The sequence below is a fragment of the Hemibagrus wyckioides genome, linkage group LG15, assembly GCF_019097595.1.
Source record: "Hemibagrus wyckioides isolate EC202008001 linkage group LG15, SWU_Hwy_1.0, whole genome shotgun sequence".
Lineage (NCBI taxonomy): Eukaryota > Metazoa > Chordata > Actinopteri > Siluriformes > Bagridae > Hemibagrus > Hemibagrus wyckioides.
The window spans coordinates 6,201,273-6,220,410 of NC_080724.1; the positions used below are offsets into that span (position 1 = coordinate 6,201,273).

Sequence of the window (19,138 nt, forward strand, 5' to 3'; positions counted from 1 at the left end):
CAAGGTATATACATACAAGTGGAGGAGTTTAACTTTGAATTGCTCCTTCTGAAAAAACATAAGGACGATTGATTTGAAATTTGGTATGTTTCATCTATATGTTAATGTGTAAGTGCATGGAACCCTCTTCTTCTTCTTCTTCTTCTCCTTCTCCTCCTCCTCCTCCTCCTCCTCCTCCTCCTCCTCCTCTAACACTAATTGAACAGAACAAGTCCTGCAGACATGAAACTTGGTGAGATCACAGTACTCCTACTGTTCAGGCAAGAGAGATGATTAGCCCAATGGTGCTGATATAGCAAAGTATTTTACCTTTTGGTTCGTATCTTGAAAGTCCTATAGTGAAAAAAAATGTTTTTGCACTTGTCCCATAGGTTCAATCAAAGGAACATTGCTAATTTGCATAATATGCAAAGTGTACTTTTGAGAATGACTTCCAGGTATTTTGTCCTGTCTTCATATTTTTCATAATCATGAATAATGATTAAAAACATTTGTAAACAACATAGCCACCACATCGATCATTTCTAGTGAATTCATGCCTAATCTACTCAAACAGCTGTAATTCATAAATACTTACATAGATTCATATGTAGCTTGAAAGGGTAAGATTCTGAGTTCATAATAGTTGTTTCTCTGGAACCAACAGTCCCACCGGAGTTAAAAAAAAAAAACCCAACTCTTTATTGTTGTCCATATCTTCAAGAATTGGTCACTGGAATGCATGGACTGTAGCTATATTTATTATTTATAACATAATTTCTAGAGACATATACAGAGCAAGGCATGTACAGAACAGGGTTCTGAGGTAACTTTGTATGGCATTTTTAAGGGTCTGTAAATCAGATCAAGCTGAAATTTGGTACACTTCATTTATGTGCTAATCTGTAAGTAGATATTTGATGATGACCCAATTAGCAAAGAAAAAAAACGTCTACATTTAGCCAGTCAGATAGCAGCTGAATCAGCAGAAATTTGACAGGGTTAAAATTGACCTATTGTCTCAAAACCTGAATAGTAGGTTTCTGTTGGGAGCCACTAATACACAAAAATAAGAAAAAGAAAAGAAAATTGGCAACTGCAGTGTGCTATTCATGTTTTTGCACTAATAAGCATCATCACCATCATCATCATTGTCTGTGGCCTCTATCAGGACATAGGTTGTTAATGATATCCTTCCAGGCATCCTGGGCCAGCCATTCCAGTTGTCCCCAAGTGAATACAGTTTTCTTAATATCTGCCTCCAGGTCATGACACCTGGTGATGTTTTTTCAGCATCTTTTCAAGATTCAAGACTCAAGAACTTTATTAATCCCAGGGGGAAATTGCTTACAGAGATGAAAGTAACAATACAAACTCTATCGCATGATTAGAGAGGGAAGAGCTTATTACTAGTTACCAAAAAAAGTTTAAAAAAAAAGAAAAGAAAAAGAAGGATGAAGAAATAATGGGTAAATTAAGGTTAATTAAAGGTAAATTAAAGAGAACAATTGAAACAGCCTGCTGCACGCTCACACATGTGCAGAACTTCCTTTTACCCTGTGGGTTTCAACTGTGAGTCTGCCTTACTATGCGGGATGTAGGCTTGCAGAGAAAGAGTCTAATCACTTCAGGTGCTTTTGGAGAATCTCTACCTCTACCAGCTGTTGGCCCATATGCTGTCACAGGTTTTGTTTGCTGATGGTCAGACCAGTGTATCAGAAGAATCCTTCTGAGGTAGGTGTTGATGAAGTTTAAGATTCTATTCATTACTACATTGGTAGTTCCTCATGTTTCAGCTCCATATAGTAGCACAGGCTTTACAATGTTGTTAAAGATCCTGATCTTGATGTTGATAGTCAGGTTTGTGGCATCCCAGATGTTCTTCACCTACTGGAACTCACCCTGCTTTGTTATTCATGCTCATCAGCATCTGTCCATGCCTGCATGCTGATGATGCTGCCAAGATAAGTGAAGCTCTCCATCTCCTCTAATGATTTGGCCTTCTAGGGTAATGGGGACTGTATTGGATATTTTGACTTTTAAGACCTTGATCTTCACTTTGTGGATGTTAACGCTTGGGCAGGCTGAGTTGTCTGCAACAGTGCATCTTTCCTACATCTGTAGCTTGATGTGGAAGAGCAGGGCAATGTCATCAGCAAAGTCAAGATAATTCAACTGCATCTACTGGATGCCATTTCATTTCTGGGTTGTAGATGTCTTCATAACCAAGTGAATGATCACCAGGAAGAATAAAGGTGACAGTAAACATGTGTGCCTCACTTCATTCTGTACTTGGAAGTCAAAATACTCAGGTGAGTGTGAAAGTCAATAATTATCAAAACATGTTGACGTCTGTAAACAATATGGTCACCATGCTTCAATAAATTTTAAGTAGGTGGACACTAATTTATATATACAACTCTCATGTTTGCTTTGACAAAACATGTACAGGATGAGTAAGCCATGCAATTCCCTCAAACTGGTGGATGTATCTGGTTTATGTATGGTTTAAGTAAAATCTCTGGAAAAAAAATCATTTATAGACATACTTCTTCCTTTATTTCTTTCACACAATATTTAGCTAAAACAAAGTTTTGGACCATTTATCCACACATTCAAATTTCCTATCATGCATAATATGTATATGTAATAATTATCCATATATTTAGAAATGGCCTCCACATATCAATCAAGTCAAGTGGGGTGAGTTTCATTTACTAAAACACCTGTAAGCAAGAATTTTTCTGTCTTCACGCAAATCATATAGACCAAACCACAAATCTTACATTCATGATACTTGGCCAGTTGTATCAATATTTCCCCTTCTCAGACTGATCAATCCAAAGGTGGTGCAATAGTTTACCGTTTCATCCATATAACATAAACCGTGGGTTCTGCAACCAAAATAATTTGCAAAATATTATAATAAAATGCAAAACCTTCTTTTGGGAATGAATTCTGGGATTTCTGAACCTCAATAATGAGCAAAAACATTGCCTTTCAGGAACATATGGCTGCCACATGACAATCAATTGACATACAATGAGTTTGAGGTGTTGACTTGGCCTCCATATTCTCCAGATCTCAATCAAATCTAGCATCCGTGGGATGTGCTGGGCAAAAAAGTCTGATCCATGGAGGACCCACTTCACAACTAACAGGACTTAAAGGATCTGGTGCTAACATCTTGGTGCCAGATACCACAGTACACCTTCAGGGATATAGTGGAGTCCATGCCTCGATGGGTCAGGGCTGCAGGTCATCATAATGTTATGCCTGATCAGTGTATATATACAGGTGCATCTAAAAAAAATAGAATATCATGGAAAAGTTTAATATTTTTTGCAAGTTACTTCAGAAAATGAAAAGTGAATATATTCTGCACTTATTACATGTAACTAAAATGTTAGCAGCAGATCCTTTATGTCCTCTAAGTTGCGAGGTGGGGCCTTCATGGATTGGACTTATTTGTCAAGCACATCTCAGAGATGCTCGATTGGATTGAGATTTAGGAATTTGGAGGCCAAGTCAACACCTCAAAGTCGTTGTTGTGCTCATCAAACCATTCCTGAACCATTTTTGCTTTGTGGGACAGCGTATTAACCTGCTGAAAGAGGCCACAGCCATCAAGGAATACCGTTTCCATGAAAGGGTGTACATGGTCATCAACAATGCTTAGTTAGGTGGTACGTGTCAAAGTAACAGCCACATGCATGGCAGGACCCAAGGTTTCCCAACAGAACATTGCCCAAAGCATGACACTACCACCGGCGGCTTACCTTTTTCTCATAGTGCATCCTGGTGCCATGTGTTCCACAGATAAACGACGCACATGAACCCGGCCATCCACGTGATGTGAAAGAACATGTGGTTCATCAGACCAGGCCACCTTCTTCCATTGCTCCAAGGTACAGTTCTAATGCTCTTGTGCCCATTGTTGCCACTTTCAGCAGTGCACAGGGGTCAGCATGGGCACCCTGACTGGTTTGCGGCTATGCAGCCCCATATGCAACAAACTGTAATTCACCGTGTATTCTGACACCTTTCATAACTCAAGCTGACACATGAATTCCAAAGAGGTACAGAAATGAACCTCTAAAGTTCTGAAACCAAGATTAACCTCTACCAAAATGATGGAAAGGCCAAAATATGGAGGAAGAAAGCATCTGTTCATGGTCTAAAACACAGGTCATCTGTGACACAAGATGGAGGTAAAGTTATGGCTTTGGATTTAGGATATGCAACCAAATATTAGCGATATCTACTTTATCTGTTACTATACTTTTACTAGCCTAAAAGTTGAATGCTCTGATAAAAAACACACCTAAATATAAATACCAGAAATTAAAAGCTTTTCATAACATTTAAGATGCTGTTTAAAACTAAACCAGTCCTCAGTTAGAGCTATATTAGTAAAGGAAATTGTGCCCTACTTCAGTAGGATTGATTGGCATATGGGGCGATGTTGATGGCAACCCTGAACATGTTTTTGATAAGGATTTGACTCTGCTGAGTAATTTGACACCAATTTTGTGTACCTAGGCCAAAAATCCACTGACAAATTGCAAAAATATATTTAGCAAGTTTTCATAAATTTATGTGAGTGTAGTGAAAAGAGAGATAAATAAAAGACACATTTTATGTGTTTTGCCAAAGGATTATGAGAGGGCATTTAGATTATTTCAATAATAACCTTGATTTTCCAAAGGTTTAATTTTGCCCCTCAAGCTGAGTCCAGGCTGAGTAACTTGCATGGCTTTCTAGTGAAGGAGACCAAGTTTCAAGTTTCATCAAAGTAGGTTTGAGTTAACCCTGTTTAAGGCTTGCAGAAATGCGACTTACAGTTCCTGAGAAAGCTCTCACCTGAATATAGAAAGAAAAATGAAAATAGAAAGAAAAATAGAATGAAATGTAGGAACCTAAACGATAGGGGGCAGTAATATACTACAGCCTAAGTCTTATGCAGTCGACGAAGAAAACGACTACGGTTATTGCGGCTGTCGCTTTAGTGAGCAAAAGGAATAAACAAACATGTTTCTCTTGTAATTTTCTTTTGGGCCAGACAAGTTTTATCTGTTTTCTTTTTGATAAGTCACTCTTCGTTACATTTACCGGCCATCAGGACCTCTTTGATATAACTTACGGTAACAGTTTCCTCTCTAGACCCCAGCTAGTTGTTTGATTGCGAAGACGACGGATTAAAACATGGCGTGAAGAGGGTCCGAGGGGATCGCAATTAACTTCTTTTTATTATTAAGCCAAATAAAACGAGCGTCACGCAAGTGTGTACTTAAAATGTTATGACTGCTCCTCGCGTTTGCTTGTCGTGACCACGTAGTGAAGTTGGGAACCAAACTGATTTGTGTATGGGAAGGTAATTGCTACCATCACCAGGCTGTCTCTTTAGTCTCGCACGTGTAATTACATCGGGCAAAGTTTAAAAGCTTTTAACTTTTAATCTATTTTGTAGCGCTTGAACACAATAAGGAACGATGTACCTTTCATGATGTTAACAGTGTGTTAACCTGTACGTTTGATATCGTTTGACACCGCAATTCTCTCTCGAATATCATAAAGCAAGTTTCTTCTCTGTGACAGGTGCGTGTGATTCTGCACACAACTCCAAACAATTCTAGGCCGCCTTTGTTCATCGTGATCAATACGAGCTCAATAAGCTCCTCGTCGTAATGGCCTGGGCTCTAAAACTGCCCCTCGCTGATGAGGTGATCGAGTCCGGCCTGGTGCAGGACTTCGACGCCAGTCTGTCTGGAATTGGGCAGGAGCTTGGAGCTGGAGCCTACAGTATGAGGTATAGCCTCAAGATACCTCAATCTCTTTCAGTCTCAACTCTCTTTCATTTATTTCTTCTCTCTCTTTGCCATACTTTACAGTGATGTGCTGGCACTTCCCATCTTTAAGCAGGAAGAGTCCAATCTCCCACCTGATAATGACAACAAGATCCTTCCCTTTCAGTATGTTCTGTGTGCTGCCACATCACCAGCTGTCAAACTACACGATGAGACACTCACCTACCTCAACCAAGGTCTGTTCCTTCTGAATTACCACATGAACATGTTTTTTTTTGTTTTTTGTTTTTTTTCGTAACAACAACATGGCTTGGTTAGGGCTGCAGTGATTGGTTAGCATAATTGTTAATGTTGATTATGAAAAAACTAGTCTTTAATTTTAATAAACTGCTTTTAACAAGTGAGGTGAGAGAAATTGCTAGTGCATTCCCTGTCGGAGGTATAACTGAATGGTGGGAGCATGAAGAGAGAAGTCAGATTAGCAGTACCGACACCGAATGTTTCACACAAATATAAAAAGCATGACAAAATAACAAAACATTAAACAAAATCTGCTGATGGTGGGTGAAATATACTAAACAGTTGCAGTTACACAATCATATTACAATCATGGATGTTGATTAATACTTTTGCCAGTGTAGTAGTAGTGTACCAGTTTCATGGTTTAATGATGCCAGTGTTGTCTGCTTAACTTTGGGCTGTTACTCCAATTTGTGTGGATCTGAAGTGAATCATCTATGTTAATCCACAAATTTCAATTATTGTATGCTGTAATTAAGTTCAAATAAAGTGTTCAAATAGATGTTAAATTGTTACAGTCTATTATTTTATATTATAGTATTTGTTAAAGCTGTTCTCATTTATTAGCACCCTATATGTTGATTGGTTTTATGGATTGACATTAATTTACATTAGCTTAAAAAAAAACAAACTTTTTAGGCTTTTCCCCATACTTGCAATTTACCATTAAAAATAACTACATTTTATCACCCAGAACAGATGGCTAAAAAAAGACTTTTCAGGTTCATGGGGACTATGGGAGTGCATAATAATCTTCTTAGCGATGCAGATGAACACTGCTTCCTGCTCCAACAAAAAAGTATTTAATTTCATTATAATTATCATCAGCATTAGGATGATTTGTAAAGTGCTAGATTTAACATGTCTTTGTAGGTGAACACCTTTTGTATTTTTGCTGTTTTGTACAAAAAGAGAATATTATCGGTCCCATTTATTTAATTAAGCTTAAAAAACATTTCAATATACCTGTGCAAATTATTCCAAATTCATATGTTGATTGCTTTATTTCTTGTATCTTTTGGGAGAAAATGACTGCTCCTTTTTTAATAGTAGCTCATACTAGCAAACTCCAGTGTTAAATTTTGGAGCTCCTATGTGAAACATGTAAAGATGGGCAGGTGTGGTAATGTAATCAAAGTAAATGTCACTGGACATCATGGAAGTGTAAATATCATGTAGGAATGATAAAAATCATTACATTGCATGGGTCATAATATATATTTTTTTGGGTGGCCTTATCTATGCTGTTTCTCCAGTGGTTATATGTTTTTAAAAAAGTACACATGTAAATTACATAGGTTTTGTTGGATATTCTCTGAAAAATATTTTCCCCAACAGTTTGCATATTGTTAGAATCCCTAGTAATGATATGTCTTTGAAGTAAATTGTTTTAAGTATAAGTTGTATTTGCAGGGCAGTCTTATGAAATTCGAATGCTGGACAATCGGAAAATGGGTGAGCTTCCAGAGATCACAGGCAAGATGGTAAAGGTATGAATTTACTTTTTAATTTCATTTGCAATTTTCATTACAAAGGACAATGTCTTTGTTATTATGGCTTACTTCCTCCTGTCTTGGTTTTGGTCAATGCAGAGCATCATTCGTGTGGTTTTTCATGACCGACGACTGCAGTACACTGAGCACCAGCAGTTGGAGGGCTGGCGCTGGAACAGACCAGGTGACCGAATCCTTGACCTGGGTGAGTACTATGATCTGCGTTATTCTCCTGCCTTTGCGATTTCTTAAATCATGAATTTGTGAGTGTTGTACAGATTTTTTTACATTTTACAATAAACATCAATGGTGCCTTGAACAATAATATATGATGGTGCTGGGACAAAAATGCAGGCTAATGGTCAGTGACTTAATTTGATCATTTTAGCCTTTGTAAGTCATTTTAAGATTTCTCCTCTGTTTACATGTGATTCTTTAAACAAATATTTGTATTAATTACATGTTTGTATTGACATTCTTTTAAGATGTTCCTATGTCTGTTGGCATCGTGGATCCTAGGGCAAACCCCACACAGCTTAACACAGTTGAGTTCTTATGGGACCCATCAAAGCGGACTTCAGTGTTCATCCAGGTTCCTTATTTTCTTGCAGCATTTATTAAACTTGGTTGTACAAAGAGGATATAACAAATGATATCAGCATATATAGTAGTGTTAAAAAGCTATTTGCTTATTTTTAGGTTCATTGCATCAGTACAGAGTTTACAATGCGAAAGCATGGCGGTGAGAAGGGAGTGCCTTTTCGCATCCAAATTGACACGTTCAAAGAGAATGAAGCGGGAGACTACACAGAACATCTGCACTCTGCCAGCTGCCAAATCAAAGTCTTCAAGGTAGGAACGGAATATAGCACTTAGTTATTTTAACCTCCATACTGGGTGTTGACATGTGGATGGGGAATGCAGGGTAAATAATGTACATGTTTGGTAACCTCACCAAATTCATTCTTGGTACTTCTTTGTGCAAGTCTCTTTAATTTCACACTAAACTACTTTACCTGGCTAAAACCCTTATGTACTAAAGCTAACAAAATATAGACTGTTTTGTTTGTAGCCCAAAGGTGCTGACAGAAAGCAAAAGACTGACAGAGAAAAGATGGAGAAGAGGGCACCACAGGAAAAGGAGAAATACCAGCCATCATATGAAACTACCATCCTTACTGAGGTTTGTGCTTGAGAATTAAGTAATATTTTGAGCAATATTTCAGTGAGTTTGCAAAAGAACATCTTTTGTACTTCTGCTATTCTAGGGCTGCAGTTAAAGCTGTTAACAGCAAAAGTAACTCAGCAAAAACATTCATCCACTAAAATAAACACAGTTAAATACAAAGTGTAAATAAGCCAGTACCAGACCAATATTAAAATAATGTAAATGAATGTCAAAGTGGGCCTTCAGCATTTTGTAACACTTGGCTTAAAAGATTGTGACAGCATGAGTGCATTGTATTTAGAACAGTTCAATCATCAGTTATAGCTCGTTTAGTAAATTAACCTGTACCCTTCCACAGTAGGTATGATTGGCATATGGCAGCAGTGTTGATGGTAACTTTGATAAGATTTGTTGAGGATTAACCTCCAATATTGTGAACATAGACCAAAAATGTTTTTTTGTGTTGAGCCAAAGGATTGTGATGGAACAATTTCACTAATAACATTAATTTTCGAGTTGTATACTTTTGTTTGAAAACCATTAGTAGTTAGTTAGAATTATTAAACAATCATACTGTATATGCAGTATGCTGAATTACACCTGAATGTGACAGTTCTTGAGCAGGATTTTACCTTATCCTAACCCCATATATTCTAACAAAGACTGTAAAGAATGACTATATCCATCCTGAGGGCTCAAACATCAATATCTGTCCATTTTCTAATCTCTATTCAACAAAGTGTTTCCACCCACAGCAGTCTCTCAAGATTTTATTTTTTATACTTTGTATGTTAATCGCTAAGGAAAATGTCAGCATCAGCAGTTGTCGAAACACTCAAACAGGCCCTTCTAATCAAAGGCACAGAGATCACACCTTTACCTTTTTCCAATATTTGATTGTCGTTGGGAGCATTAAGTGTAGCTCTTGACCAGTGTTAATTTTGACAGCAAATTTTGATTTAGTTTTAGTTATAGTCTTTTGGGTAAAATGTAACTTGGTTTTAGTCCTAATTTAGTCATCTAAATGACGTTAGATTTAATCATGATTTAAATTGACTAAATATTTTAAATAGCATTTTTTGAAATTTCCCTTAAACTTCTGAAGTTATCCTCGTCACCTAGATGAAATGAGACATGTATTAATCTGTTATGAAATGATATTGAGGTTTTAAAGTACAATACACAAAGTTTTTATATTTTGCAGAATTCTATGTTTACCTGTCCTTGCTTTATCAAAAAAAAGAACATCACGAGCAGTAAACAATGAACAGCAGACCTGCTCTCCCAGAATAAGAAAGTTCACAACAAATTGCAAATGACCTTCTTAATAAAACTGAATACTCTAAGCAGTGCCAGTAGTACAAAAAACATGCATATCATGTGTAGATAAATTTGTATTCACCTTCAATTTCAGCAGATGAAATTCATTTAATAGAAAGTACAGAATGTCTGCCATTTAAAAGGACATGCATTGTTCTTAAGAAACTGCATGACATTCTTCATGAAACAATACTGTAAGAACTGCAGTGCAAAAACAACCAAATAAATGAACCATCAATAATTCTGTTCATCTTCAATTATTTTAACGGCTGAAATTCTGAATTTATTTATCGACTCAGCTTTGCTGTCCCAGTACTTTTGAGGTTACTCTACTGTATATATGCACTAGGCATTGCTGTTTATCTGTTCTGATTAAAAGCCCCTCTGACCTTATTTTAATAATTAGCCTTTTCACTTGGCTGCCTTCTGTCTGGAACTTGGTATCAACTGTAAAATAAAGAACTAGCTTAGGCTTCTTAGAGATTTCTGAATTTTTTCTTTTTTCCTGCTATTTTTCCTGGCTAGTTTAAGTTGTGTGTGGCTATACTTGCTACGAAATTGGAAAAGATTACTAAAACAAGATTGGACTTCCAGGTTGTATTACTTCATCTTCCCTATTTATCCCAACCACAGAATGTGGCATTTTTAGCATATTATATACACCATTTTAGTTTATTTGGTTTATTTGAGGTAATCTTGATCATAAACATTTAATTATTTTGTTTACATAATTGTGATGATAGGCACTGAAATGTAAGGATAGTAAAGTTCATACTAAACTGAATATGAATGACTGACATATTTTTGTTCTCTAGTGCTCACCATGGCCTGAGGCCACTTATGTCAACAACTCTCCATCACCAGGCTTTAGCAGCAGCACTCACAACAGCTTCCCTACTGAAGGGTAAGCTCACACATTCCAGTGGTGTCTGTGGTTATGCTATTAAATGATGAATCTATAATATATACAATAGTGAATGTATGTAAGCACCATTTGTTCACCAAAGTTCACCACTCACTCCACATCTGACAACTGTCATATGACATCAAATGTCCTTTGTTATAGCTGTAAAGGTACCACTAAATCCACGTAACAGCACCTAATATCTTCTGAACATAGTTTTAGAAGAGGTATGAATGCTTTAAAGTCTTAAAGCTTTAGAAATTTTCATTACCTTAAAAAATTCTGATATTGATTCTGTACTTAATATACTTGTCATAAGTACTGACTATATTGAGCTAGTTTTTAACAGTTTAACTGCTAATCTCATAGCTTGCTAATGTTCATGTATAACCAAGGGTTAAAACATTTTCAGGTTGAAGGTATTGTTGTGTACAACATTAGTTTTGTTGTATACAACTTTGATGTACAAGGCCAATATGTAGTTAAAATCTTGTCTCTTCTGTATCTATTTATTCTTTCTTAAAAATTGGTTTAATTTGTCTCTAGGAATGGCTCACCGAATCACCAGCCAGAGCCAGTGGTACAGGTAGCAGATGTGAGTTCTTTGTGCTTCTCTATTCTTACAGATTTTGGAGACACTTTTTTTCTTTGCTTTGCTGTATTTGTCTTAATAACTTGATGTAAATTTTCCATGATTTGTTTAGAAATTACTCTTAATATTTTATTCGCTATATTATATAGCAGTATTTTGTTTGTCTACACCCTACATAGCTATTATACATAGAGAAATATTAACACTTTTTTTTAAAGCAAAGCTTTGTTTACAATATATCCTTTTCTTGTTTGACACACTCATGATCAGCTGATGTTAACAGGCTTGGTGCTATGCATGTAATTGCATGCCAGTCCTAACCTTGTGATAGTTTCCTCCAACAATGAGAATGATTTTATTATGTTCTTGGAGACATCTGGAAACAAACTGTGGATGAAAACTTTTGTAAGACATTTTGCTAATAAGTGTTAATTTCCCATATGTATTGAGACTTTTGAGACACAGTGAATATTACATGATCAAAAACAGCAACCAATTTATTGGGATATCTTACTCTACCTTGACACACTTGGGTAATTTCATAAAGTACATAATATAGGGTGTTCAATTGCTGATAGAGGTTTGTTAGAAAGTGAAATTTTGTCAAAGAATGTATCAAGTACGAATTTTGAAAAACGGTCTATTTTCCCCCTAAATTCTAAAGTCTGTCAAAGATTTATATAAACAGTGTAATCAAATAATAAAAATTCTTTGGAAGCAGCCATACAGTTTACATACGCTTCGTATTGGTCATATTGGTCATATTGGTAATATTATTGGGTGGCTGGAACAGATTATCTGCATTTACATTATTTCTTACGAGAAAATTTGTTTTGCAATATAACTTTTCACCTTAAGAACTATCCTCTAGAATGAATTACAAGGTTCCACTGTACTTCCTTCTTAGAACAGTGCAAACTGGTTCTAATCAGAACAAAAAATGGAGTGGGAGGCCCCGGTCCACAAAAAGCAAATATTTCCTTGTGATCATGCATGGTACTGCACGTTGCAGTTTAACTCAATAGCAGTGTCAGCGATATTTAGTACAGCAGTATTAGAATCAGCTTTATTGACCAAACAATGCACATTTAACCCACAGGCACTGTGCATCAGTGCTGGACTAAACAAGACAAGATATAGACTTATTCAAACATGATGTGTGAGAACTAGATGACCAAGCATATAAAACAGTACACATTGGCCCATGATAAAATGACACTGAAAGTCCATTTAGAAAGTAGAGAATAAGGATGCTGCAGTAGTTAAGTTCAGTATAGCTTAATGTTATGGGATTGCATTGGGATGTATTGGGATTTTTTGGCTGCCTAAACTAATCTCTGCTGACTAAACTTGTCTTTAAAGTCAGTGGTCCCCAGACAGTGGTTGATGAACACAGTATAATTTCAGTGGTAGCCCTGTCAAATAAACACAACAATTCCTTGGGCAGGTTGTGCTTCCTTAGCGGAGAAAGTAAATCCTCTGCTGGTCTTTCATAGTAATGTTAGTGATGTTCCCCCACTTTGCAGATGGTCATGCAAGGAACTTGATGGAATCAGTTCTGGACACAGTACAACCTTGCATAGTGTGGTGGCAGAGGAGGTACTTGGATAAGTCCAAAGACAGTGATGTCCTTGGCAAATTTCAGGATCTTAACAGATGAGTTAAGGAAGTGCAGTCATTTGCGCATATTGAAATTAACTGATGGGATAGCACATGTCCCCAAGAAGCACTGTTGCTCAATGTGTGAGAGCTGGATGTGAATATCTCCAGCTTCATCTCCAGCTTCATCTCTACTCTATAGAGGTGACCACATGTGATTCTGTGAATTCAATTATTAAGAGTTTCATTTGCATTAAAATCATAGCTCATTACCAGTACCAATAACAGTACCAGTTAACCTGGTACAATGTTCTTTACAAATAAATGACATAAGGCAAGCCCTTTTTAAATGCATCATTTTTAAATGCATCTCTGGTACACTAATGAGGTTTCTGGAGACTCTCAGACTTGTTTTTTTTTTTGTTTGTTTGTTTGTTTTTTTCCTCCATGAAATACCCAATAACATTTTGCTATATTTTTGGTTGGAAAAGTGGCATATTTTGTAATTCATAACTGCCTGGCTTGCTTGATTTGGGAAGTTTTAAGGATTTTGCTAAATAATGGGAGAACAACTTTTTATTGGCTGTTAACAGAACATTCACATTTGTTCGCTTTGTGAGATCGGGCTCTCAGATTTCATAAAATATTGGCAGCAGCCACATCTGTATGCATAGAGGAAAGTGCTGTTGAATGGAATAAACACCTAATGATATAATCCTAAGCCGTTCCTGTTTTTCTTTCTCTCTGTCCTGAACAAACAGAATCTGGTGCCCACTGCAACGCCACAAGAAGCACAGCAATGGCTCCATAGAAACCGCTTTTCACCATTCTGTCGTCTCTTCACAAACTTCTCAGGTAATACTGTATACTGTCAGGTATAATCTCTGTATACTCTTTGCTGTAGGTGTAACCTCAAGGCACTGTACATCAACACTCTTAAGTTGAGCTTATCCTGAATTTACAGAAATGTTGTGTGCTTAATTATTTGCACTAATTCACCTGCTGCTACTGCCATTTTTGCACACTTCATACTGTCATTCTGCTATATATGTTTACAAAGCTATATGTGATTAAAATAGCTTCTTGACTCTCTTGACATGACTCTTAACATTAAACTGAATCCTTTCACCACCTAGCTAATGATTATCTTTAGCACAAAGTAATGTATTTTTCTTATGTCATTTATTGATGTATATTGCTGAAATGTATGCATTCTCTTGTTGGGTTGGTTGTCAGGGGCAGATCTGCTGAAACTTACTAGAGAGGATGTCATTCAGATCTGTGGCCCAGCTGATGGCATACGACTGTTCAACTCACTAAAAGGAAGGTGCGAAGGTTTTCTTTATGTAAACATAACCACAATATTTTTGTGAGAATATGTGTATTATATACATGTATTACTATACTCTAGTTATACAGTGTTAATTGTTAAGGTTAGTTTAGAAAGACTACACAGGGAAAGATACAGTTCTTTATGGTGATGGTTTAGTAGCAGTTTAATGATACTCATGAATGCGTATGTGTTGATGTTTGTGTGTGTGTGTGTAGCTGACTGTCTCTTTTTGTTTATGCATGTTAAGGGTGGTTCGACCAAGACTGACTATCTATGTGTGTCAGGAGTCTCAGCAGGCCCGAGACCAGCAACAAAAACATGAGAACGGAGATGGTGCTAGCAATACCTTTTTTGGTGTGTCTTTGATTATGGTGAAATCTTGTGGATGGATGTATCTGCTTCTTTAAACCAAACTCAAAAGAATTTTTTCCTTTGTTTATAGTGTACCATGCTATTTATCTGGAGGACCTAACCGCCATCGAACTGACTGAGAAATTAGCTCAGCTTTTCAACATCTCTCCACGGCAGATCAGTCAGATCTTCAAGCAGGGACCCACAGGCATCCATGTGCTTGTCAGCGATGAGGTACAGTTTCTAATGGTGTTATACAGTCCCCTCCAAAAGTATTGAAAAGGCAAGATCAATTGATTTCTTTTTTGTTTATTTGTTTATTTATTTTTTTTGCTACACACGAAAGATGTTTGGGTTTGAGATCTGAAGGTGAATGAGAGATGATAGATCAGAATTTAATTTTTTTCCGGATGTTTTTATTAAGATCTATTAAGCAACTTAAATTATGGCAAGTGATTAAAAATATTTGAACGTGTGACTAAAAGGTGTTTCTTGTTGCCTATGTATGTCCAGTTAGAAAGATTGTTTAAACCAGTGTTTCCCAAAGTGCTGTAAACATAGCATTGATTGGACTTGTTGTGACCCCTGGTGGTATGTGTAAAAAATGCTTTCTTCATGATTTACATTTTTTAAAATAAATGTACATAAATATGTAATTTCTGATATTAACAAGTTTATGAACAGTTTTGTGCTTTATCTTTATCATTGTATAAGCATACCTCACATGTAACACATTACAGCAGCAAAACGTAAGAGCATGGGCTACTTGTGTGATATCACTCCATCTTATGCAAACACTGTTATAACAATATATCAGCTAAAATGAAAAAGCGTAAATTTTGGCCACCAGACCTCAAAGGAATAATGGTAGTTTTTGATATATGGAATTTGCCTAATATAATAGATGATGTAGCTGCCTCACCTCAGTTGTTTACCCTGAAATTCACAGAACTAGCAAGAGTGCTAGCAAGAGTCAGAAAAAGGCTAATGAAATGGGCAGTGAACGTGTAGCTTTTGTTGTATATTGAATTGAGATATCAAAAGGCAAAGTGCTTACACGGCTCTATGATATTTTGAGGATCCAGTGTGGCTCACAGAATTAGCATATTTAGCTGCTGTTTTCTGACATTCGAATGACCTGAATTTGGGATTAAAGGGGCCCAGTTTAATCATTTAATCAAAACTTGATCTGTTGAAGATTAAATTGTTCAAACCTCTCTTCACTAATCAAACAACTTGCAGAGGAAGCCAGACCAGAGTGGATTAGAATTCCCTTTGCTACTGATGTCAAAAACAACAGGAGAAACTATTAGAATTATCATCTGATGCACTTCTCATGTCAGAATTGAAACAGCAGTCACTTTTGAATTTTTTTATCCAAAGACAGAGAATGACCTGCATGTCAGGGCTGGTTTTTTAATGTTTAAATTTAATTAGGCTAGAAGTGTGATTTTGTTTTTTCTATGAGTAGGTGGCACAAATGTTTAAAAAGTTTGAGAGCCACTGGTGTAAACAGTTTTATAAACATAGGCCATTGTAATTCAGAAATGATTACAGAGACGAGCCACAAAGTATGTGGAGTTTGGACTGATGATACCAAGATTAACCTCTGTCAAATTAATGGAAAGGTTAAATTGTGGAGGACGATCATTTCATGGTTGGAAACCGTAGATAGAAGGTAGTGTCAGGAATGGAATGGGCTCAGTAACCTATTCATTTTTTCCATAACGGTAGCAATAATAAGAATTCAAGGCTTCAAAAACTGTCTGCCAATTTTCAGAGAAATGAATCCAATCTTATAGGGATAACTTCATAATGCAACAAGAAAATGACTCAAAACACCATGCCAATGCAAAGGGGGACTTTACTGGGGGGAAATGATAGTCGTGAGATCCTAACCCAGTTGAGTGTGCATTTTACCTTCTAAAGAGAAGACCCAGTAGAATAACCCAATAGATTTTAAGTCTATGTTAAAATACTTTTGCTTACTTTGAAATTAGGTGGTTTAGCACGAAACGTGCAAAGTTGTTTAACAAATGGAGATGTAAATATCAAGAAATGCAAGCGGAATCTGAACTATCACCTCATTCATCTTTTGAATTGGACTCATCAGAGCTGCAAATCATACTGTACATCATCCACATGTGATGGTGTAGAGTTACTGAAATGAGAGTAGAGTTTTTAAAAGTTACCCTTGAATTCATGCTCCATTGCATTCATTGCTACTACCAGATGTGTAAAGTTGCATGTCACAAACAGATACCTTTGTGCCTCCTGAGCACTAAGAAATGTGTCCTAACTCATCTGTAGTACCTCATTTTAATCTTCTCCCTTGCAGATGATTCAAAACTTTCAGGATGAAATGTGTTTTGTGTTGGACACAATGAAAGGTACTGAGAACCTGTAATTTATCAAATAATTAAATGTAATCGTGCCCTGATTTAATAAGCTCTATTATATCTCTTTTATCTGATCCTGATTTTGCAGCTGAGACGAACGATGGCTACCACATCATCTTGAAGTGAGAATGCAAATTGGCCGAAGAGTCGACGCCCATTTTCAAGCAGATTAATCTTGCTCAATATGCTTCCCCACAGACCCTGCCTTCACTCTTTCTGGATGTTATAAGTACAATTGTTTCTTACAATTGTATTGCTCAGGCAATAGAGGCCACTGTGGTAATGTGTAAATGCATCTGGCCTGTTCTGATACCTTACTATCTTACTCTCCACAGAGTGTCTGTACTGCCAGTACAGCTGATTTTATTATGTTGCATTTTATTTCTTTACTTACACTTCCTTAAAAAAATCTTTTCTTTGATGTATATACATCAGAGTATGTAGTTGTAAGCACTGGTGTGCCAGAGCCTGCTGCCTGAGAAAGACCGGATGAGCGGTTGTAGAATTAGCACAATGTGTTTTTGCATCTGTGCCTATATCCCAGCAATTATCAGCAAGTTATTTTTCACCATGAGAGGCAAATGTCAGAGTAAAATTACAGTCAGTAATTCCACCTGAGAGACCCTAAGATTGATGCCCCACTGAAAAAGTGGCTTTACCATTTTCTGTCTGTTGGCTTATTTATAATGAATGTTAAGCTTATTTTAACAAAATAAATTATTTCAGTAACTTCCCCTGGCTTGCCTAAGGAAAGCAGTACTGCTGCATGAAGTTGGTTTATCTGTCTGTAGCTCATTTATTAACAAGTGTTTTCTGCAGAGTAATAAGTACATTCTTAGTAAGCATAATTTTTCTTCTAAATTGCCATAAAAACTAAATATGAGAAATCTGAGTTCCATTATATTTTTCAGACAGTGGGGTTACATGGTAACACCAGTCCATTACCTCCTCCAGATTTTTGTTTTTATTTTTATTTTTAAATACAGGATCATTCTTTAGAAAATCTCTTCAGACCAGATTATTTTTTTTAAAGTTTTTATGTAAGAAAACCAGCAGCTTTGTGTTGGTCATTGATTTTTGTTGGTCTGTTTTTTTTTTTTGTTTTTTTTTCCCTTCATTTTTTTTTTTATCGTCATTGTCATGCAAATCCATTTGGTGTGAAAAACAACATGTAAGGGTCAAGCAGGTTAGCTGTGTTGGATGTATGCAAGACAGCAAAGTCCCCATTTTCTCAAGTCAGTACAACAATTATAACAATTGACCCTTGAAAGACACTTTTTTTTGTTGTCCGCTGTGCTCAAACCACAGTTTGTAATATCTCATTTAATGCTTATATTTTATACTGAGTAAATTACAAATGGATTTTAATTTATCCAGATGCTGGTTGAATTTCCTGTATGTACTATATTCACATAAAAGGGAACATCACTGTTAACAATGATGTGTTCAAATGTTTGGGCAAAATTCTTTGTTCCATTCTGGCAAATTTGTAAATTAAATGCTTTTAAGCAAGCCCTGCTCTGGGGTGATTGTATGCCTACCATGAAATTAAGTATCACAAAGACCTGCCACCAGCCAGACTGCATGGTATGAATATCTAATTTATGACATTCAAGGCTTAAACAAGGCAAATGGATTCATGAGAGTACCATGAGCTCAAGCCATAATAGCTGTCTTAAGTGAAAGCTACTTAATAGCCATAACTTCCAATGTTTCATAGGGCAAATGCATGTTGCACATATACTGTATGTAATGTTAACCTCAGTCTGTGTAGCCTGTGGTGGGTACACCACCTACAGAACTCCATCAAATAGCAGGGAGCACCTTATGCTATAATTACTGTTTAGGTGTTGGCAATAAAAGTAGATGAAAGGAACAACACACTTGCCGCCT

General features: G+C 36.5%; 1 protein-coding gene across 6 annotated transcripts; it reads left to right on the forward strand.

Annotated features, from left to right (window-relative positions):
• The first annotated feature begins 4,948 nt into the window (after positions 1–4,948).
• tfcp2 (transcription factor CP2) lies at positions 4,949–18,617 on the forward strand. 6 transcript variants are annotated; one of them, XM_058409952.1, is made up of 17 exons: positions 4,949–5,353; positions 5,578–5,788; positions 5,871–6,022; positions 7,500–7,576; positions 7,679–7,784; positions 8,065–8,171; positions 8,279–8,431; positions 8,652–8,762; positions 10,593–10,661; positions 10,883–10,971; positions 11,518–11,566; positions 13,924–14,017; positions 14,399–14,489; positions 14,743–14,849; positions 14,938–15,080; positions 17,185–17,236; positions 17,334–18,617. In XM_058409952.1, exons 2-17 carry the CDS (start codon positions 5,667–5,669, stop codon positions 17,369–17,371), a joined length of 1,560 nt encoding a protein of 519 aa, XP_058265935.1. In that variant the 5' UTR covers positions 4,949–5,353; positions 5,578–5,666; the 3' UTR covers positions 17,372–18,617. The 6 variants fall into 6 exon arrangements, with proteins under 6 accessions (XP_058265935.1, XP_058265934.1, XP_058265936.1 ...); XM_058409951.1 differs by having other exon boundaries at positions 4,949–5,123; XM_058409953.1 differs by having other exon boundaries at positions 4,949–5,123; positions 14,743–14,828.
• The last annotated feature ends 521 nt before the right edge of the window (positions 18,618–19,138 follow it).

Excerpts from the sequence above, each read along its gene's own strand:
- tfcp2 (XM_058409952.1), top strand. The coding sequence starts at position 5,667 with ATGGCCTGGGCTCTAAAACTGCCCCTCGCTGATGAGGTGATCGAGTCC. Across the intron at positions 6,023-7,499 it reads ACTCACCTACCTCAACCAAG|GGCAGTCTTATGAAATTCGA; the intron begins GTCTGTTCCTTC and ends TTGTATTTGCAG. Across the intron at positions 8,432-8,651 it reads GCCAAATCAAAGTCTTCAAG|CCCAAAGGTGCTGACAGAAA; the intron begins GTAGGAACGGAA and ends TTTTGTTTGTAG.